Here is a 20206-nt window from a genome sequence, read left to right as displayed (position 1 = left end):
CCTTGATAAGTTATCTTGTCATTTGTGCTCATTATTAAGTTATTTTCCTAAGCATCCTAGAAAAAGAAATTGATTTTAAAACCATTTTATTCAGCATCCAATAACCGCGAGGATGATAAGTTTTTTTGAGAAAAACATTTTAAATTAGGATAAAAAATGAAAATTTTAAAAGTTAAAAGAATAAAAGTTTAAACTGCTCCAAATAAAGCCTGAATAACCAAGTTACTATTAGCCTATTTGATTGCTTGTACATAGAAAGTTATTTCAAAAATTGACGATCTCATTTAATATGTGAACAAAAAAAAAATGAAAAAAATAAATAAATTTAAAAAAAAAATGTGAACCAAATTTTACATTCGGCGAGGCTTCCAGCAGATTTCCAGAACTTAACAATTGACATTGAATTCTTACTCATCCAATAAAATGATGGAACTAACCAATTATTAGTGTATTACTATATTAAAAAAAAAAAAACCTTTTTTTTCGGTCTCCAACAAACAAGTCCATATGCAAATTACAAATCTACCATTGACCAAGCTACAACAGCTAAGCTAATATCAAGATTCTGTTTGAGACCGTTTTCATATAATTTTCTAAAGCAATTTTTTAATAAAAAAATTTATATTTCAAAAAATGTTTATATCAAAATATTATTCGACTAAATAGTAAGAAAATTATCCCAAAAAAATCTACGATTTTATTTTAGTCAACTTTCTTAATAACATTTAAAACAATTTTTTAATACAAAATTTCTAATTAATTTTTTTTTAAGAAAATAACAAGAATATTATCCTAAACAAAACCTAAGACTTCGTTTGAGACAACTTATTGTTTTCTAAAATAATTTTTTAATACAAAATTTTCAATTAAAAAAAATTTTGACTAAAAATTTATTTTAAAAAGCAAATAAAAAAACTAACACAAATGAAGTTGAATCAATATTTTTACTACTTTATTTTTTAGATTGTAACCACAATTCCAATTTGACCACTATCTTAAAAAAAATGTATGCTAGAAAACTATTTTTATGGTAGTTTTTTTAAAAAAATTATTCTCCACAATAATTTACAACCGCCTTTAAAGAAAGCTATATTCAAGACAAACGAACCCTTAGGCTTTATTTAGGACAACTTTTTTATCATTTTCTATAGCAACTTTTTAGTACAAAAGTATCTTAAATTAAAAATAATTATACTAAATAAACTATTTTAAAAAGTAATATAAAAGTTATCCCAAATGAGAGCTTCATTTAGAATAATTTTCTTATTGATATTTTTTAATTTAAAATTCTGTTTATTAAAAAATTACTTTTGAAACTAATAAGAAAATTATTTCAAATGAAACCTAAATCATAAAAAAATGTGGAACCAACAATCTAACAAGCTCAATAATTCTTAAAACTTACATGCTTGAGCAACAATTACATAAATGACAAAATATAATTGATTTGATTCCTCAACTGCATTCTACTTGCAAGTAGCAAACGAAAACCACAATGTTGTATTAACTATCAAGTTTCAATCCCAATCATTCCAACTATTTTAAACAATTAAGATTGATTCTACTTGTTTTTCTCCAAAAATCACTCCGATTTTTAGAAGAAAATAGTCCAGGCCATCCAATATCGGTTGGTTAGTCAGAATTTATGAATGTAAACTTATCATGAAAATAATTTGAATTCAACAATGCGTGCTGTGTAATGCCTCCTGCATTCATGAATGTTCATATGATTCCACTGAAATTCCCTGGAAAGTGACCTAATAATCAAAATTACAGTTACAACTATAAATAATAGAATATTTAGACTTTATTTGAGACTTTTTTTATTGTTTCTTAAAACAGAATTTTAGTAAAAAATTAACATTTTTTACTAAAATTCTGCTTTTAAAAACAATAGAAGAGTCGTCCCAAACGAAGCCTTAAACTAAGAGGAGATTGAAGTTACTATGTTAGGCCACCTGAATAGTATACAATCCAACTGGATGTTCTGTTTCCAGGGGCCATGCACAATTCAGTGCAGGTTTCATTAACAATTGGGCCTTCAATGACAAGCAATGAGCATAAACCAGTGCTAAGATGTCAAAACCATGACCAAATTCGTCTCAGAACAACAGCAGGTAATAACAAAATTGCTCGATATAGAGGCTTCACCAACATTAGAGAACGCTTGGATTGGGAAATCATTTCACAAATGTTTACCTTTGTTCACGAGATGTGCTTCTACCTTACCAAAAATCTTCAGGAGTTTCTGCACACCATGGGCATCATGATCAACCTTGATAACCTGAAGCATGAAAAATTAAGGTTTCGTTTGGGACGGCTTTCTTATTGCTTCTTAAAGCAGCTTTCTAGTATAAAATTTTTAATTTTTAAACTAAAAAGTTGTTTTAAGAAGCAATAAAAAAGTTGTCCCAAATGAAGCCTGTGACGACTTCTTTACTTCTTAAAGCGGCTTTCTTGTTCAAAAATTAAACATTTAATACTAGAAAGCCACTTTAAGAAAGCCATCCCAAACGAAACCAAAATTTCAATTTGGGCATCTAAATAATAACTAAATAATAAACACCAACTCAAGCACAATAGGCAAGCTTATTAGAGGAAACAAGTCATGGAGCCAATCCCTGGAATAAGCTGAGGGAAAATTAACATTTACAGACATGCATGTGTGCACGGCAATGCATATTTGTACGTAATTAGTGGATAAGATAGGTGAATTTTTATATTGACCATAGCTATAGTGGACTTGTACTTCAAAGGGACGAGCCACACTCAGTCACTCCTAGTTCAACCACTGCTCCCACCCTCAAGCCCAAATGCATGTATGAACTCTCAAAATTCATGGCATTTGGAAGAACAAAAATTATGCCTGTATAAGAAGATTTATCAAAAGAGTTATTACCACGTTAATTTAATAGTATCAGGGACTTTTTACATTGTCGTTAAGATAGGAAGCATATTAGGATATCGTAGGAGAGGCTGTTTATCATATATAACACAAAAATAAATAGGCGCATCACCTAATTAGAATTTGTTCTTATGATTTTGTATCCAACAGTCAAATCTATTATCATCTTGTTGTGTCTAGGAATACTCACGGCCGTGGACATATAGGGAGTTCAGCATTCTAGTTTTCTACAAAGATCCAGTATACATACAGATGTGAGAGGAGCACGAGAATTATAAGAGACATAAAAAATTTTACATGAAAAACCCGTGTCTTGCCCAATTAAAATGATTCCACTATTGTTTGTTATCGATTATAAATAATGTCATTCCTCGAGGCAAAGCATGGATGCAATGTAAAGAACATATTGCTTGGTTGAAGTTGAAGATCCATGAAGCCGAAATCCAACATAAATTCTAGTGCGGTAGTTTGGAATCAAAGTTGATGTGGATGGGGTGCACAAATCTTATAAGTGATGGTTTGCATTGGCATTATTGGTAATAATAGGTGATGAAGTCACCAAACAACACTAGTCAGGAGATTACAGGTCAAGGGATCGTAGTTGGGCAACAGTAGTCTGAAGGACCGTAATTGGGCGATAGTGATCCAAATAACTCAAGTTGAACAATGGGGTTGGAAGGCTGTAGTTGAGCGACGAGGGTCGAAGGATCATAGTTGACCAACAGGTGCCAAAGGACGAGAGGATCCTAGTTGGGCGACAAGGGACAAAGGATTGTATTTGAGCAAAGAGGGTCATAGGATTGTTATAGGGCGATGGTGGTCGGCAAACCGTAATCCACAGTTGACGGATGTCAAAAGATTGTGGTCAGGAAATGAGGGTCAGAAGACCACGGTTGGGTGACGCTGGTCAGAGGATCGTAGTCAGCGGACAATGGTGATCGGAGGATGACTGAGATCCAAGAATCGTAGTTGGTTGATATTGGTTGGAAGACTGTAATCGGCGGATGGTGGTCGAAGGGGCATAGTTGGTTGACGATGGTCGAAGGACCATAGTCAGTCGGCGTGGTCAAGAGGACTGTAGTTGAGCAAAATTGGTTGGTGGATCGTAGTTGGTCGACGGTGATCGTAAGGACCGTAGTAGGATGACCATGCTCCAAGGTTCGCAGTTGAAGGATGACGGAGGTCGGAGGATTGCAGTCGAATGACTGTGATGCAACGATGGCGGTTAAGAGATATTAGTACAAAGCTATGGCTCGACGGTGGCCTAATGGTGGCATCAAGCGGTAGTTTGATAGTGACGATTGGACGCGTATTGACGGCAATGGTCAAGCAGTGGTTCGACAGAGTTGTTAAAGTGATGGCCAGACAGTAGGATGGGTGATTGTTAGATGACAGTGTCGGGCAATTGTCTGATGGCATCGATTGAGCAATTGTCAAACGACGACGGTCAGACAGTGGCCCGACGGTAGTGCATGAGGATTTTTAGAGCATCAATGCTCTCTTGAATATCAAACTAACATAATCCAAGCTTTTTCTACCCTTATGGAGATAGTGTGAGCTTATTTATAGATTTTTTAGAGTGGCATGCCATATAAATATGATTAAATTCCAGAAAACTCCATCGAACGATCCATATTGATCCCCTTGATCACAAAGCGTTCATTCAACATTTAAGTGCATTAATGATGTAAGAATTAAGCGATCTTGTGCTCGTTAGATTCAACTCTTCGAGACACTCGATTTTACTATAAGTATGTAAATTTGGAGACCATCTGGTCATTTGAATTAATGTCATGAAGTTTTCCATTACACTTCAGGCCCTTGATTTGGGCTCATTTGGCTCCGATTGAGTCACTTTGGTGTCATTGAGTGCTTCTTGTCGAAATGTTTAGTTCAACTATAAGTTTGTTAAAATTGGAGTTTGGATGTTCGTGAATTCAATTTCAAAAGTTTTCTATTTAAATATACACCGAGATTCATGTCCGATCAAGATAATTATTTATGACGAGTCAATTCTAATAGTTACAATTGTTGGCTTGCTAATACCCAACTATTGACATAACATTTTAAAAAATAAAGATAGAATAGAATAAAAAGAATATTTGAAATCATTAAGTTTTTAAGCCCACGATACATCCAAGTGCCCAAATTGGCATCATATCGTCATGGTCTCATCCCACCTCTATTGGGATCAACTTTATAAATTTTGTTTCTCAATAGAACGTTTGTCTAATCAACATACAATGCTACACCATAGTATCGACAAGGTTGGATGCTCTAAAACATAATTCAAGATGTAAATAGCCCTAACTCGAGCAATATATAAATCATTTACGTCACATTTGTTAAGTGCCCTTGCATGAGCTGGTAAGCATAATCAACACAATTGTTCTTTTGCAAAATTTATTCCAGTGATTGCAATTTTTCTTTATTTTATCCTTTGATCAACTATCTATTGAAAGGATAGTCTATTGTTCGAAGATCAAACTGTGCAAGTGGTTTCTACTAAAGCTTCCAAAGAGCAGTGAAATTTCTCGCATGATTGTTATTCATGTTCTGAGCATAAAGCTCAAACAAGATTGGATGAGCTTGTTTGAACATTAATATGTCGTCATAAGATTTACTTCATAAAATATGAATTTTGAAAACCTAACTATTTAGGTCAAAAATTACAAGAATTAATCATGAGATCACCTGAACAGAATACCAAAACGCCTAAATTCAAACAAAAAAAGGCCTAAACTAAGCAGTCAAAAGTATAGTTAGAAACTTCATGAAACAAATATTGTGAAGCAAATATTATGTATTTATCATCAAACGTGCATCTTGACAAGACATTTGAGAAATCCAACACTGCTCAATTTCAAGCTAATTAAGGCAATAATTTGTCCGAGAAAACATAAAATGATCAATTGTTCGGGTACACTCTTAAGGCATGAAGCAATGCTTAAAATTGTGCAACATGGGGCACACGCCTCAAGCATTTCCTTTGAGGCATACAACATAAGGCACGCCTTGCTTCACTGGCTTGAGGCATACTCCTCAAAGTACTTAATGTTTTTTAATTTTTAAAAAATCTAAATTGAAAATTTTTTAACCTAATCTAAACAGCCGCACATTCATGCACTAAACACACCCGAAGCTGAGGCATCCATCCTCGACTTCTCATCCCACAACGAGCTCCTTGCCGCCAACCTGCCGCCTCTATCTACTCTTCCTATTACACAATTTTTTCCTTCCCCAGGTATTCTTCAACCTCTTCCATTTTTTTTCTTAAAATTTTTGAAACCCTAATTTTGTTTTGTATGAATAACTATATTTAATTTACTTTTTATTTCATTTTTCTATGTTTAAAATCTTTTTTTAACTCTTTTTTTTTTAACCCCAATTTTTTTGTTTAAATGATTTATTATTCTCAATTTGCTATGGTAGGATTCATAGAAGAGGGTTACAGATAAAGATAAGACCACATCAGGTCATAGGAAGGACCCAATGTAGAAACATACATTCAAGTTGATGTGGAAGGTAGCGACAAGACATGTTTACTTAAAATATAATTATTATGGGAAGGTGGTAAAGGGTGGCGTAATTAGGATGAAGGAGCAACTATCTGAATCCCATAAGAATGTGGCACCATATGTGAAAATGCCTAATATGGTGAAAGAGGAAATCAAGAAATAAATGAATAAGTAAACAACATTGAAGTAGGAACAATTCGATGACAAAATTGGCTTATACTACGAGAGCGAACATAGTGGTCCAAATTCATCATTCTCATTGCAACCCATGCCCTATAGAGGTCTAAGGGGTGGATCACTACATGACAAACCTCAAGGAGGATAGAGAGGCAGATAGGCTTCTGCATCACAAAAGCTGTCCATGGAAATTGCTAGGGAGACACATAGACAATATGCACAAATATAAGCAAATATTTTTATGAGAGTGTTATTCCTTTTAACGTTGCAACCTCCACTGCTAACTTAAACATGATCCATTATATTGGAGTGTAGGGCAAGGGTTGAAGCATCTGTCCATATTTGAGGACATGGATTTTGAAGGAGTTGGCAAATATTGAAAAATACATTAAGAAAATAAAGAGGTCCTAGAGCTAGATAGGGATAATTATCATGTCTAATTGATGGTCAAACATAAAGAACATATGTCTAATAAATGTACTGATCAATAACCCTTACGACATTGCATTCTTTAAGTCTTTTGAGGCATATGATCAAGTAAAGAATGTTTTTTTTTTTTTTTGGAGTACTTATGGTGTTGTTGATAAAATTGTGGAGCACTTGTTGGTTCATGTGATGATAGATAATGTCAGTGCTTGCAGGCAGCACATGCAAAACTTATGTAGAAAAGAAAGCATTTATATTTGACACCATATGCTACACAGTACATAGACTTGATCCTTAAAAAACTTAGGGAAATGCCACAACATAAGAATGTACTGAATAAAACAAAAAATAAGCAAACTTATATATAATCATTCTTGAATTTTGACTCTCATAATTTTGAAAAAAAAAGAAATGTAGAGGCCTACATTAACAAGATTTGCCACAACTCGTTTGACTTTACAGAGCATGTTAAAGGCAAGATAGCATTATGAGGCTACATTCACTTCAATACAATAGCTGTGTATCTAAGGGGACAGAAGTTAGAAAGATTGCTTTGAATGAAATATTCAGCTACAATGTGCTTTATGCTATTACGACCCTAAATCACGACCCAACATCTTGAATATACATGTTGTGACCACCCACAAAAATTGACAAATTTTGTAAAACTATTTTGTTTCTGAACCAACGTCATAGAATTAATCAGTTACTAAATACGCCTTGACCTACAGCATCATAGTAGAAGCCATTTCATAAAACAAATGGCGCATGATTAACAGATAAAAAACAATTCAAAAACCAATCTAAAATGAAGTTAATGGCACCTTCAGTAATCTTTTCATTGGCATCGTGCTCTGTTGGCTTCTCAACCAGATTGACAGATAAATCTGCCATTTTTAGGCCAAGCATTAATTCTCTTCAAACTTTTTTCTACAGCTGTCTTATTCTTACTTAATGGCTGCAACAAAGATATTGAAAGTATAAAATAAAGTTAGAATTAAACAGAGAGATCTAACCAAACAAGTTTTCTGGAAGTGAGACATCTTTGAACCAAAATCAAGCTTGCGAGGCCACAGCAAACTGCTAGTTCCCAAATTCCCTTTGTCTTCACAATAGCACGTAATTGTAAGAAAAGAAACTCAACATTATGTTGCCATACATCTTGAATTTGTTCCTAATAGTGAGCATCTAGCCCAAGACATCTGCAACCATGGAAACACGGAATTGTTTTGCAGCAGTAATAAACCATGAGTAACTCAGAACGGAACCAGAGAGCAAGTGACAATCATGACAAATGGAACCCCTACTTTATGTCATGCAAGAATCGAGCCCTCCATATAGCTGCCTTGAGTATCTTTGCATCCTTTCCAAATCCTGAGCACCGGAGACCACGAAGGACTGCAAGTTGAGCAGACTTGAGCACCTCAACTCCCTTCCTCAAGCAAGTCCATAGGAATTTAGATGCAACACGGAACCTGCCCACTTTACATAGACCATGCAACAGAGCCGTGTATGTGAAAGAATCTCGTATCTTCATCATCTTGAATACACTAATGGCATGATCCACCTGTCCAGCTTTGCATAACCCATCAATAAGGCAATTGTAAGCTACCAAGTTCATACTTAAGCCACTTATTTCCATAACACGCAAATGATTCCTAGCAGAATTAACATCGCCTAATTTGCAGAACCCATCTACCAACGTAGAGTATGTGTACTCATCACTTTGCAGACCAGCTTCTTCGATCTCATTCACCAGCTGCAATGCATTATTCATATTTTTTTCCTTGCAATACACGTTAATTATAACATTATAACAAGCCAGATCAATCCCAATACCATTTTTAAGCATCTGCTGGATGCATAGATGAGCATCTTCAGTCTTACCCCTCTTGACTAGGGCACTAATAACAGTGCAATAAGCGAACACATCAGATGTATATTCTTTGCTCATCATCTCGGAGAATAAATCTAAGCCTTGCTCAAACTTTCGAGACTTAAACCAGCATTTCATAACAGTAGTATAGGTTATAGCATTAGGAATAATACCTGATTCTCTAATCTCCTTAAAAATGCTTCTTACCTGACCTAGTTTACCAGATTTAAAGAGCCCATCAAGCATTGTATTATATGTAACTAGCTCAGGAGAGAAACCAAATTTCTGCAACCTCCTAAATGTCTTGATAGCGCTAACTGATCTTCCGTACTTGAAATAGCCATTAATCAATGTGTTATATGTAACAATAGATGGGGAGATATTTTTTGAACTCATATCAGAAAATATCTGAAAGGCTTCCTCTGGACACCCACAGTTAAACAAACAGTGCATCAAAGTATTGCAGCTCCATTCATCAGGTGTTATTCCATCTTTTGACATTTCATCGAACAGATGACGGCAATAAGAGGGCAGATTATATCTACTTGCCCCAGCCATAAGGGAATTGTATGTAATCACATCAGGTTTTACCCCTGCTTCTCGCATTCTTCTAACAATCAAATATGCTTGATCTAAGCCCACAAAGCGACAATATGCAGCGATAAGAGTATTATATGTCACAACATCAGGAAGGCAACCTAGCCTTATTCCATCAACAACAACAGCCTCAGCCTTATCCAATTTCCTAGCCTTACATAGTGAAGCAATGCAAATGTTCAACAACTGAGTTGAAAATCTCCCACGCATTCCTCATAATATCATGGCCTGAACAATTCCATTACCTACAGAAGAATATAACACGTATAAGTATGGTGTCTAAACTCAAAATGCATAGAATACTAAATAGTGCCACTGATTTTCAAAAGTTCATGAACGAAAAAGCTGTAGGAGTATTATTTACAAGTGAAACATGGACAGATAGCCGTATGTGATTAATGATTTCAGAACTGCCTTCTCTGTTGTGCATGAACAAAAGCTTAAGTATAGCATTTTTAATTATGCACATTGGACAAAAGAAAATAATTACTCAGATGATTGTCAAATTGCTATAAATTTAATTGAAGAATCACAACTAGTACACGAAAAAGTGGTTTCCCCAAAATTGAATTCAAACTATTTAAAAGCAGTTCATAGACTAACTTTCAATACCAGAAGCTTTGCTAAAACAGTTGGTAAAAGCACTCCAATGAATAAGTGATGAAGAACTATGAGTATTTTTTTTTTTTAATATAAATGAAGAACTATGAGTGCTTTATATGATTGATGTAAGAATTTGCATGCTTTCAAGTAAGAGCAATAAGAATTAAAACATTAGTCACTTAACGAAAATGTAAAACAAGAAAGGGGCGTCTTAGTTTAAGGCCAAGCCACACAATAATAGTTAGAATCACAAATCAATTAGAAATTCAATATAAGCAAATATAGAGGATTTTCAATAACATCCCTAGATTAACAACGAGATTAAAAATATAGAAGTCCATCACTCATTCCCTACGTTTACTAAGCTTTGGTGAAGAGCTTTGCAAGATTCTTTATGCGTGATACCCAACCACAATCGAAGGAGAATAGGAAGGAAATTGAGGAGGGGAAAAGAGTTCACCCTTGTCTTGGCGTGGTGGTAATTTGCCATGAACGGTGGAAAGTTGTTCCTCGATGGCTTCCGAAAGAGTGAATATGATGCGCTCCAAGTATTCCTCGACGGAATTATCTACCTCCGGATTGATGTCGAAGAAGGGGGATTGGAGGATGTCGACGAAGCCGGAGTCGAGTTCAAGATCGGCCATGCACAAGAAACGTGGCGCTGAAGTATTGTGGAAGACGTTCTTTTGCTGTCCTTGAGGATTCTCCTTGGGAGAAAGAAGTTTCTCCAAGGAATCCAAGTAAAAGAAGGGATGGGAAGGTGGCCGACCAAGGTAGGAGGCTTGGGGAAGTTCAGGTTCGATTTTAAAGGGGGAGGCTAGGGGAAATAGGGTTTTAAAAGTTCGAATTCAAGTAAAGATAAGGGAGGGAAAATCAATCCCTAATGAAAGGCTTGATTGAAGTAAATAGAGGGAAGGGAATTAATGTGGAGAGAGATTGGGAGAAGGGGGGCCGGCAGCATGGTGATGGGGATGGAAGGTTTAGGAAAGGGATTTAATACTTCCTTAAGTGGGAATCCCAAATTAAGGAGGATTTAAATCCAATCCAATTCAAAATTGATTGGGATTTGATATGAAGAACTTTCGTGAAATAGGATTCTATTTTAGGAAATATTTCAAAATTCAAAATAGATTGAATAATTGAAATCAAGACTTTCCCAAAAAGAGGTTATGTAGGAAAGGAAAGTAATGATGAGGAGTTTTGAATTTTGGAGGCAAAAGGGGGAGGGAGTAGGCCGGAGGCTAGGCTAGGGTTGGGGTGGGAATTTGGGTGGCTTGGAGATGGGGAGGATGGGGTGTGGCCGAGTAGGAAGGGGTGTGTGGTGTGGAGCTTGGCCGAGAGGTGGGATGGGAATTAGGGTCGGCCGGCGGTGGGAAGGATTGGAGGTGGCTGGCTGTTTTGGGAGGAAGGGCTTGGTCGTACGGTGGGAGGGAGGGGAAGGGAGGAAGAGGAAAAGATCAAGGTAGAAAAGAGCCACAAACCCAGACACTTCCAAGATTGGTGGGTGATCCGTTTACCCTCTCCTAAGGATTTCTCTCCAAAGCTCTCAAGAAACACAAAGCTGCAGAAATTTTTATTATAATTCTTCATTGACTTCAAAAAAAACATAAAGGGCTTATAAATAGCCTCATACAATGAAAGGGAACTAAAAGACAACCTTGCCCAAAGGGCTTACATATGACCAAACCCTTAAGTAAGGGTAAAATGGAAAAAGAAAATAAAACAAATACATAATGCAAACAAATAAAACAAATATATATATGATGAATCAAAAATAGATCGGCGCGATCGTGACCGTAGATCATCGGCCACATCTCTGATATACTTTTCATGAGCTGATATCCCTATAATAAGCTTTTGAAATAAGCAATGCCAATGCATTGCTCCAACATGAGCAAGTGAATTCCTAGTCAGATTGATGGGGTATATAAGTTTATGTAAGGGTTATCAAAAGCAGATGTGTTCTAGCTTGTCTCACAAAATAGACACCGTGCTCAAATCAACACAAATACTGGTCGAGGAGCTTTTAGCACAAGCTCGACCAAGCTCAAGCTTGACCTCCACGGCCTGAGTTCAACTCAACAGCTCAAACTCAATTGACTAGAGTGAAGGTTCAACTCCATCAAATCATCAATTTTGGCTATCAAAAAGCCGGATTAACAACTTCATCCACGTGAATCTCTAACATCACCAAATAAAAAGGAATTAGAAGATTGAGTGCTCTTCCACTTAATAAAAAGCTGAGGTATTGCTCTGAAATTTCTATCCCTGGTTATCTAGAAGAAAGGGGAATTTTGAACAAAAATGATTTTAAAATAATAATAATAATAATAATAAACTGTTCCATCTACAAATCATGTTGGTAGTGAGCAATGGTTCCAAGTAAGATGAAGGAACACTGCTTAAAGTCCACATGTAACATGACAGAGAGGGATTACATAGATGAGGGATGGTTCCTACTGAGGTGGGATCACTGCTGGAGGGGTAGCAGAGAGGTTATGTACAATTTCCAGCGAGATGAGCTGACCGAATCTGAGATCAATTGCCCGCTCTGATAAGGTGAGGTTGATGCCTATTGAAAAAGAAGATGAAGAGCTACAACACTTCAAGGCTCGTGATTGGTCGAGTTCAGGCTTTCCAACAATTTTCTAACATAAGAGAGATTAGAGTTTGTTTGGTTGCATACATTTAAAAAAAATGCATGGCATTCTATTTACATGAAGAAATTTGGTTGGTGAAATGACTTTTTCACTTTGGTTATCCACTGGAATAAGGTGGTTAGACTTCTTTTTCGATGAAAGATTTAATTATCTCATGCAATGCTTCACAATTGCATCAAAATAATCTCATTTTTATGCAACAATAGAAACAAAAGCTGCACTATTCTACAGCTGTTCAGCTATTGCCTTGAAATTGAATAGGAGAAGTACAGTGTACATGCAATCGACCAAGACAACCAAACCAAACAACAAAAGTTTCTAGCCACTCCCAGGGACTCAGAATAAATCATCAGTATCAAAAGGGCTTTTACAACAAACCCAAAAAATGCCTTTATCCATAATTCCAAACTCTTAGCTGTATTGCAGAAAGAGCGACCAAAATTAAAATTTCTACACAAAATTCTAGGCAAAAAAACATTTTGTAAAAGGATGATGTGACTACAGACCAAAGTAGAAGAAAATTTTTGATGGAATAATGATTAAGAATAAACACAAGTATCAACAACTAAGTCACTCAAATAATAATTCAATTCAAAAAGTTCATTGAAAATCAACTCTCTCACAAAATCAAATGCATACAAACCGATGAAGGATCCAAATTCTTAAATTCTAAACTCTGGTCATTTCTCCAACATAGTGGCATACACCAACAAATATCATGTCCCTATACCCCAGAGCAAAATGGGACAGCATAACGTAAAAACAGACATATTATTGAAATAACCAGAACATTATTACATACAGCACATCTTCCATATCATTTCTAGCCTGATGCAGCCCTCTTGGCTGCCATCTCATCAATAGAATGCCTTCAGTAACTCTACAAAACAAATCACCATCTCAGCTCCTATACAACCAAAATCCAACCTACTCACACCTCAAATCATGTGGGTGTGCTTGCTATCCCTGGCTACCACCTTCTCAGCGCCACAAGCTTGCCCCCCGAGCTCCACAGTGCCTTTTCCTAGGCTATTATGAATCCTACAAAGGCTACAAATGCCTCAATTTATCCACCAACAAAATTATTATATCAAGGCATGTTATTTTTGATGAAGAATCATTCCCTCTCTCTACACCATCACACTCCTTACCCCCTCAGTCCACATCGCCTTTCTCCACAGCCAACCCATCTCTTCTCATCCCAAAATCCACTCTACCACACCAACCTCCCACTATAAACCCAAATGTCCAAACGTTTTCTACATCCAGCTCTACAAACTCTACCTCTTCCCAGCCACAACCTTCCTCTTCTCCTACTACTACAAACCTTCCCACCACTTCCAATGCCCCGATACCACACCCCATGATTACCCGTCTCAAAACAGACTCTCTCAAACCGCGTACACTACTTAACCTTCTCCATAAGTACAGCTCCATTCTCAAGCCACTCATTTCGATCCAAGTACCTATTCAGAAGTTGTTAAAGCTCCACACTGGCGTGAAGCCATGGCCCTTCGTCCGGGACGATCTGAATGGATATATATCGGATTGAGATATTTTGAATCATTTGAAGAGAGAGAAAGAGAAGGAAAAGGAAGGAAAAACTTATTTTTGGAGGCCGCGGAGTGCTTTTCGTCCGACGCCGCAGTTGGAAGAATTGTTCGTCTCGCAGTAAGGAATCCGAATCCTATTTCTGATTTCGAAGATTTTGAGTTTTGGTATTTTTCTGCTCAGTTTTATGTTTCCGTTACCGAAAAACTCGCATGACTTTGTGTGGACGAAACTTTTACCGCGTAACTTTTGGTATGTTTTTGAGATGGTGATTCTGCATATTTTGAGTATTTTCTGAAAAGTTTTCACCGGATATTTTGAGTTCTGTGTGATTTGAATCGAATATAAAATAATCTGGCTGTTGAAAATTATTGCTTTAGTACAAGTAAAGTTTTGAAACATTATTTTACACAATTTCTAGTAATTTGGTAATTTTCTGAAACTGTGCATTTTACGACTTCTGTCTACTATACGATATTTAAGGAATTTTCTAGGTTGAGCTAAATCATGTTTTACTGTTGCAATGTATTGATGAGATGCTGATGAATGTGATTATATGATTGAAAGCACTGTTATATTACTGTGATACTACTGTGTGTGTGAAAGACAAGTAAAAACTGGTTGAACCGTTGGTTGGAGACATGATACCTGTACAGGATGGTGGGCCAACGGGCTTTCCTTTAAATAATGGTTTGGTGTTATCCTCTACTGATCACATGATTACTGAAGGGAGTCATAAGGAGATGAATACTGTGCCGACGGACAAAGAGTGACGACTTTTTTTACTGAGCCAACGGATATAAGATACAAGATGCAAGATATTGATACAAGACTGAAAAACACCTTAATAGCCAGTACTTCTACTTGCTCTGTATGATTATTGTACTGAATTACATGTTTAGCAGTATTGTTACTGCTATTGACGGATTTATTGTTATTGTGCGGATTTATCGTCACTGTACGGATTTACTGTTAATGCATGATTTCACTGTTATAGCCTTACTGTTCATGTCACTGGACTGTTACTAATACTGGCACTGATATTACTGATTCACTGTACTGACATTATGCACATGATATAGATTATTGGATTGCATGTGATGCACTGAGCACGTGAAATTGGATAACTGAATTGCAAATGACGATTCTACAGCATTGACTGATTTCAATTGTTTTAAATGTTATTATGATTTATTGACTGATTTGACTGATTTGATATTTATTAATGATATGAGGATTTCTTTAATGATATAGATTTGATAATTTCTATAGAGATTTGATGCAAGTACTGATTTATTGAGCTTTACGGACCTTTAAATTGTTTACTGATTCTTCTACTGTCGATTGAGGATTTTACCGTTTCTTATTGATACTATTTACGCATTGACTATCGTTATTGTACTGATTACTGTTCATACATTGATTTTTGTTATCTGCATCGATACTGTTTCTGTACTGATTTTCGTATCTGCATTGATTCAATGATCATGTGTAACTGACTGCTATGATTTGACTGATTGACATGCATACTGTTTCCGTACCGTGCTTTGATTTCCGTTGTAGGTTTTAGGTGACCTGCTAGGCTTTTTGAAGCTCATTATACGTGGTTAAGAATTTTAAGTCAGAACAAGGGAGCAGGAAGTGATGGTTGATCAAGACTGTCGACGAATCCTTTCACTATGGATGCCTAGGTTGTCACACAACCTTCCTCTTCTCCTACTACTACAAACCTTCCCACCACTTCCAATGCCCCAATACCTCACCCCATGATTACCCGTCTCAAAACAGACTCTCTCAAACCCCATACGCTACTTAACCTTCTCCATAAGTTACAGCTCCCTCCTCAAGCCACTCATTTCGATCCAAGTACCTATTCAGAAGCTATTAAAGCTCCAAGCTGGCGTGAAGCCATGGCCCTTGAGTTTCTAGCTCTACAACAACAAGGGACATGGACACTTGTACATTCTCCTCCCAAGGCCAATGTTCTTGGATGTTGTTGGACATATCACACCAAATATCACTCGAATGGAAACATTGCTCGTCACAAAGCACGTATTGTGGCCCAAGGTCATCGTCAAGAACATGCCCTTGACTATCATGACACCTTTAGTCCGGTAGCCAAAATGCCGACTATTCGAGTCTTTCTTCTTATAGCTCTCCATAAAAAATGTCCAATACATCAAATGGATGTCGCTAATGCATTTCTCCACGGAGACTTACATGAAACAGTCTACATGACTCAGCCTAGAGGTTTTGAGGACAAACTCCATCCCACTCATGTTTGTCTCCTAAAAAAGGTCATTTATGGCCTCAAGCAAGCTCCACGACAATGGTTCCATAAACTCTCCACAATCTCCTCTCTCAAGGTTTCAACCATAGTTAATCAGATCAATCTCTCTTTCCCTTCTCTAAAACCGGCATCCAAATTTGTCTTCTAATCTACGTTGATGACATTCTACCATCAAGTAGTAACCCGAAAGCTTCCTCAACTCTTATACATAAACTCATTCAACAATTTACTATGAAATACCTAGGAACAACCCATAACTTCCAAGGTATTCAAATCCAAACTACCACCAGCTCCTACTTTCTTTCTCAAACTAACTATGTCAAGACAATTCTTCAACAAGTTGGACTCACTTCCTGCAAACTGATTTCCAATCCCAACTCTACCAAACCCACCATTGATACCTTCTCTAATCCCATTCTCAACAATACTCTCATCTACAAACAACTTACCGGATCCCTTCAATACCTCACCATCACTAGACCCGACATAGCCTACTCGGTTAATGTTCTATGCCAACATATGCATGCTCCACAACAGGTGCATTTCCACCACCTAAAATAGTTGTTATGTTATATTCAAGGAACCTCTCATTTTAGTTTTCCCATATGCACCAGCACACTCCACCTTATGTCTATGTCTGATGCGGATTGGGCAAGTGATCCAATCACCAGAAGGTCTATATCTAGTTATTGTTCGTTCCTAGGATCCACACTTATTTCCTGGAATGTCAAGAAACAGCATACGATAGCTCGATCATCGACGAATGCTGAGTACCGAGCTATTGTAGCTGCTACTGCGGATATTATCTAGCTTCACAGATTATTAAATGACTTCAACATTCCCACGGCTACACCAACCACACTCTACTGCGATAACATGTCAACTATAGCCATTGCAAACAATCTGATGCTTCATGCTAGGACAAAATACATTGAAATTGATCACCATTTCATCCAGGCTCACATTCAAGCTAAGCATATCAGACTCAGTCCAATCAGTATCGTGGACCAACTTGCGGAAATCTTCACCAAGCCTCTCTCCACCAAAAGGTTTCAATAGTTGCGCTCCAAATTGACGGTTCAACCTGACCCATCACTTTGCGAGGAACTATTAGCACACCTCTCCACTATCACACCCACACACTCTGACAACAACAAATACCTCACCTATTCACCGTCCATTTATAGCAAACCAAATAGTATACCAGCCCTACACGTGTAATCACATAGCCTATATATGAGCACTGTTGTAAACAATGCATTTACTATGGAATGATGAAGAGGTTATCTGCTATTTACCGTCACTATTATTTCTCTGCTTTGATATTGATTTCAGGTCTGTAGTAGAGCAAAGCCTGCATTTCTTCAATTACCACAAAGCATAAAAGAGAGCAATAACTTGCAGAGCGAGGATCTTTCAAATTAATCAGAACTTAATTCAGATGCTTCCATTCTTATGCATAAATCTTGGCCAACATCAATAAACAGCCTAAGATCAAGGAGAAAAAATCGTTACTTTCACGGCAAGCTCCCGAGCTTGGTTCGAACGCGACAGGGAGGACGGTTGGGCGAAGTTGTGGCAAGCATCAGGCGAAGATGCTGCTGCAGCGATTCTTTCAAAACTCTTTTTCACGCGAAGCGAGGGAAGCGAGGAGGGCAAGCCGGGGACGAGCTTGGTTGGAACGCGACAGGGAGGAGGGTTGGGAGCGGGAGCGTCTGGGTTCCTGGGTTGGACTGGTGCGAATGGGAATACCAAAGGGGTTGTATTGGGAGCGAGAATACGAAGGGCCGCCAGCTGTACGATTAAGATTTTATTAAAAAATATATAAGTGTAATTTAAATGGTTACGATTTAGTTTGAAAATAATTAGAACTTATACTTTATAATAGCATTAGATATAGATTTTGAAAGTATGATTAAATGATTGATTTGATTAACTGAAAATTAATAACGCTAATTACATAATTTTTACATAAAAAAGTAGTTAACAATAGAATAATTTGAATATGCATATAATCATAACTCTTTTTAGCAACTCAAATTAGTATGTTGGTTGGGAGCTTTATGTTACGGAGAGATCTGCTTAAGTTTTCTGTGCGGCCTTAGCACTACTCCATAGTGCTAAGCAGCCTTAAAACCATACAATGTTCGGCTAGAATAAGAAAGCTTTTACTATTATAAGGAAATTTATACAAGAGGATAATTGGAGGGGGTTTGAGGAGATGGTTACAAATGAGGGGGAGGGGTTCTATTTATAACCCTCCGCTCATGCCTAAGAACATTCTAGAATTTCATCCATTATACACATGTGTGGAGTCCTTTAGAAGACTTCACATTCTTTCATATACAATTACATAATTCTATTATATTCTGGAGAGTCATGGAATTTTTTCAGAATACCATCCAAGCATTCATACCATTCTAGAACATAATAGAGCATTCTATAATCTTCTAAAACAAACTCCTTGCATATATGCAACCTTTCAAAATCTTCTAGGATCTCCTAGAATCTTCTATAGCATTCTAGATTCTCTTATAACTTTCTAGAATCTTCTAAAACCTTTCAAAGTCTTTCATAACCTTCCAATTTCGTGTGAAGACATCTCAAAATGGTTTTGAAGGACTCTTTGGCCTTCACAAAATATGCACGTCTAAGAGGTTTAGCCAAACCTCTAGTCCCAAGTTTTAGGCATGACATTTTGTTATTATAATCAAATTGTCTTGAATTTTGGCCTTGCATATCCGATGTGTGTGTAAGTTTGCTTTAATTGACCTAAATGTCTGGAAAAAAAAAAAAGAATCATAACTCTTCTATCAAATAATGAGTCCAATTAAATGAGTCATATGACAGTATAATATGTCACTTATTTAAACCATCATAACTCTCGATGAGCTAAACTTGTAGGGCGGTTAGTGAGCTGAGCAAACCAATGAACAAATTTGATTTATGTTCATTAAATGGTTATTTAAAAACATAAAACAGTTTTAGAAGGGTTAGGTTTAGTTTGGGACAGTTTTTTTACTGCTTTCTAAAACAACTTTTTAAGAAAAAAAAAACTTCCTGAACTAAAAAATTGTGTACAAACAAAATCTATTTAAAAACAAAGAGTAATAAAGTAGTCTCAAATGATGCCTTAGGCTTCGTTTGGGATGACTTTTTTGACGCTTTTTAAAACGGAGTTTTAGTACAAAAATAAAAAAATTTGTACTTAAACTCCGTTTTAGAAAGCAATAAAAAAGTCGTCCCAAACGAAACATTAATCTTCACTCCAGGAATGGACTTGCACCACATCCATATTTGCCTGTAGATTCACTCATTGCTGCCAGGAAGCAAAAGCACACACTAAAAACTCTTAACTTTCTTTGTTTAAAAATCAATAATTAGATCTGCATTATGGTTATATCATATTCAACTTTGCATGTTTAATGAAGACATTCCATTCAAAAAAGATCAGACCGACCGTCATTTTCAATTGAAGCGTGAGTATAAAGCCAAAAGTATCAATTACTTAAAAGTTTAACTTTATTTTCATAAAGAGCTCTTCTCCGTTTCTATTTGATTAGAAACAGATAAGCGAATCAAAACCACACTTAACTAAGCTAC

The 20206-nt window shown here is 36.5% G+C and overlaps 1 protein-coding gene across 10 annotated transcripts; it reads right to left on the bottom strand.

Annotated features, from left to right (window-relative positions):
• Nucleotides 1-1933: 1933 nt before the first annotated feature.
• On the bottom strand, nucleotides 1934-18336 carry LOC110103123 (putative pentatricopeptide repeat-containing protein At4g17915). 10 transcript variants are annotated; one of them, XR_003703305.1, is made up of 5 exons: nucleotides 18119-18336; nucleotides 8334-9744; nucleotides 7851-8228; nucleotides 2200-2284; nucleotides 1934-2071 (listed from the first exon to the last, which is right to left on the bottom strand). XR_003703305.1 is itself a non-coding variant. In XM_020831701.2 (3 exons), the coding sequence occupies exons 2-3, from the start codon at nucleotides 9707-9709 to the stop codon at nucleotides 8201-8203; spliced, it is 1404 nt and encodes a 467-aa protein (XP_020687360.1). In that variant the 5' UTR covers nucleotides 9710-9744; nucleotides 18119-18336; the 3' UTR covers nucleotides 7838-8200. The 10 variants fall into 10 exon arrangements, 1 of the variants encoding a protein (XP_020687360.1); XR_003703306.1 differs by having other exon boundaries at nucleotides 1934-2284; nucleotides 7851-7913; nucleotides 8043-8228; XR_003703307.1 differs by having other exon boundaries at nucleotides 1934-2248; nucleotides 7851-7913; nucleotides 8043-8228.
• Nucleotides 18337-20206: the final 1870 nt, after the last annotated feature.

This window comes from Dendrobium catenatum, unplaced genomic scaffold (assembly GCF_001605985.2).
Source record: "Dendrobium catenatum unplaced genomic scaffold, ASM160598v2 fragScaff_scaffold_1684, whole genome shotgun sequence".
NCBI classification, from domain to species: Eukaryota; Viridiplantae; Streptophyta; class Magnoliopsida; order Asparagales; family Orchidaceae; genus Dendrobium; species Dendrobium catenatum.
This window is presented reverse-complemented; position numbering and strand designations above follow the sequence as displayed.

Coding starts and splice junctions, on each gene's coding strand:
- LOC110103123 (XM_020831701.2), bottom strand. CDS start 9,709: ATGCGTGGGAGATTTTCAACTCAGTTGTTGAACATTTGCATTGCTTCA. Junction 8,229..8,333: donor CGATTCTTGCATGACATAAA/GTAGGGGTTCCA, acceptor CCATGGTTGCAG/ATGTCTTGGGCTAGATGCTC.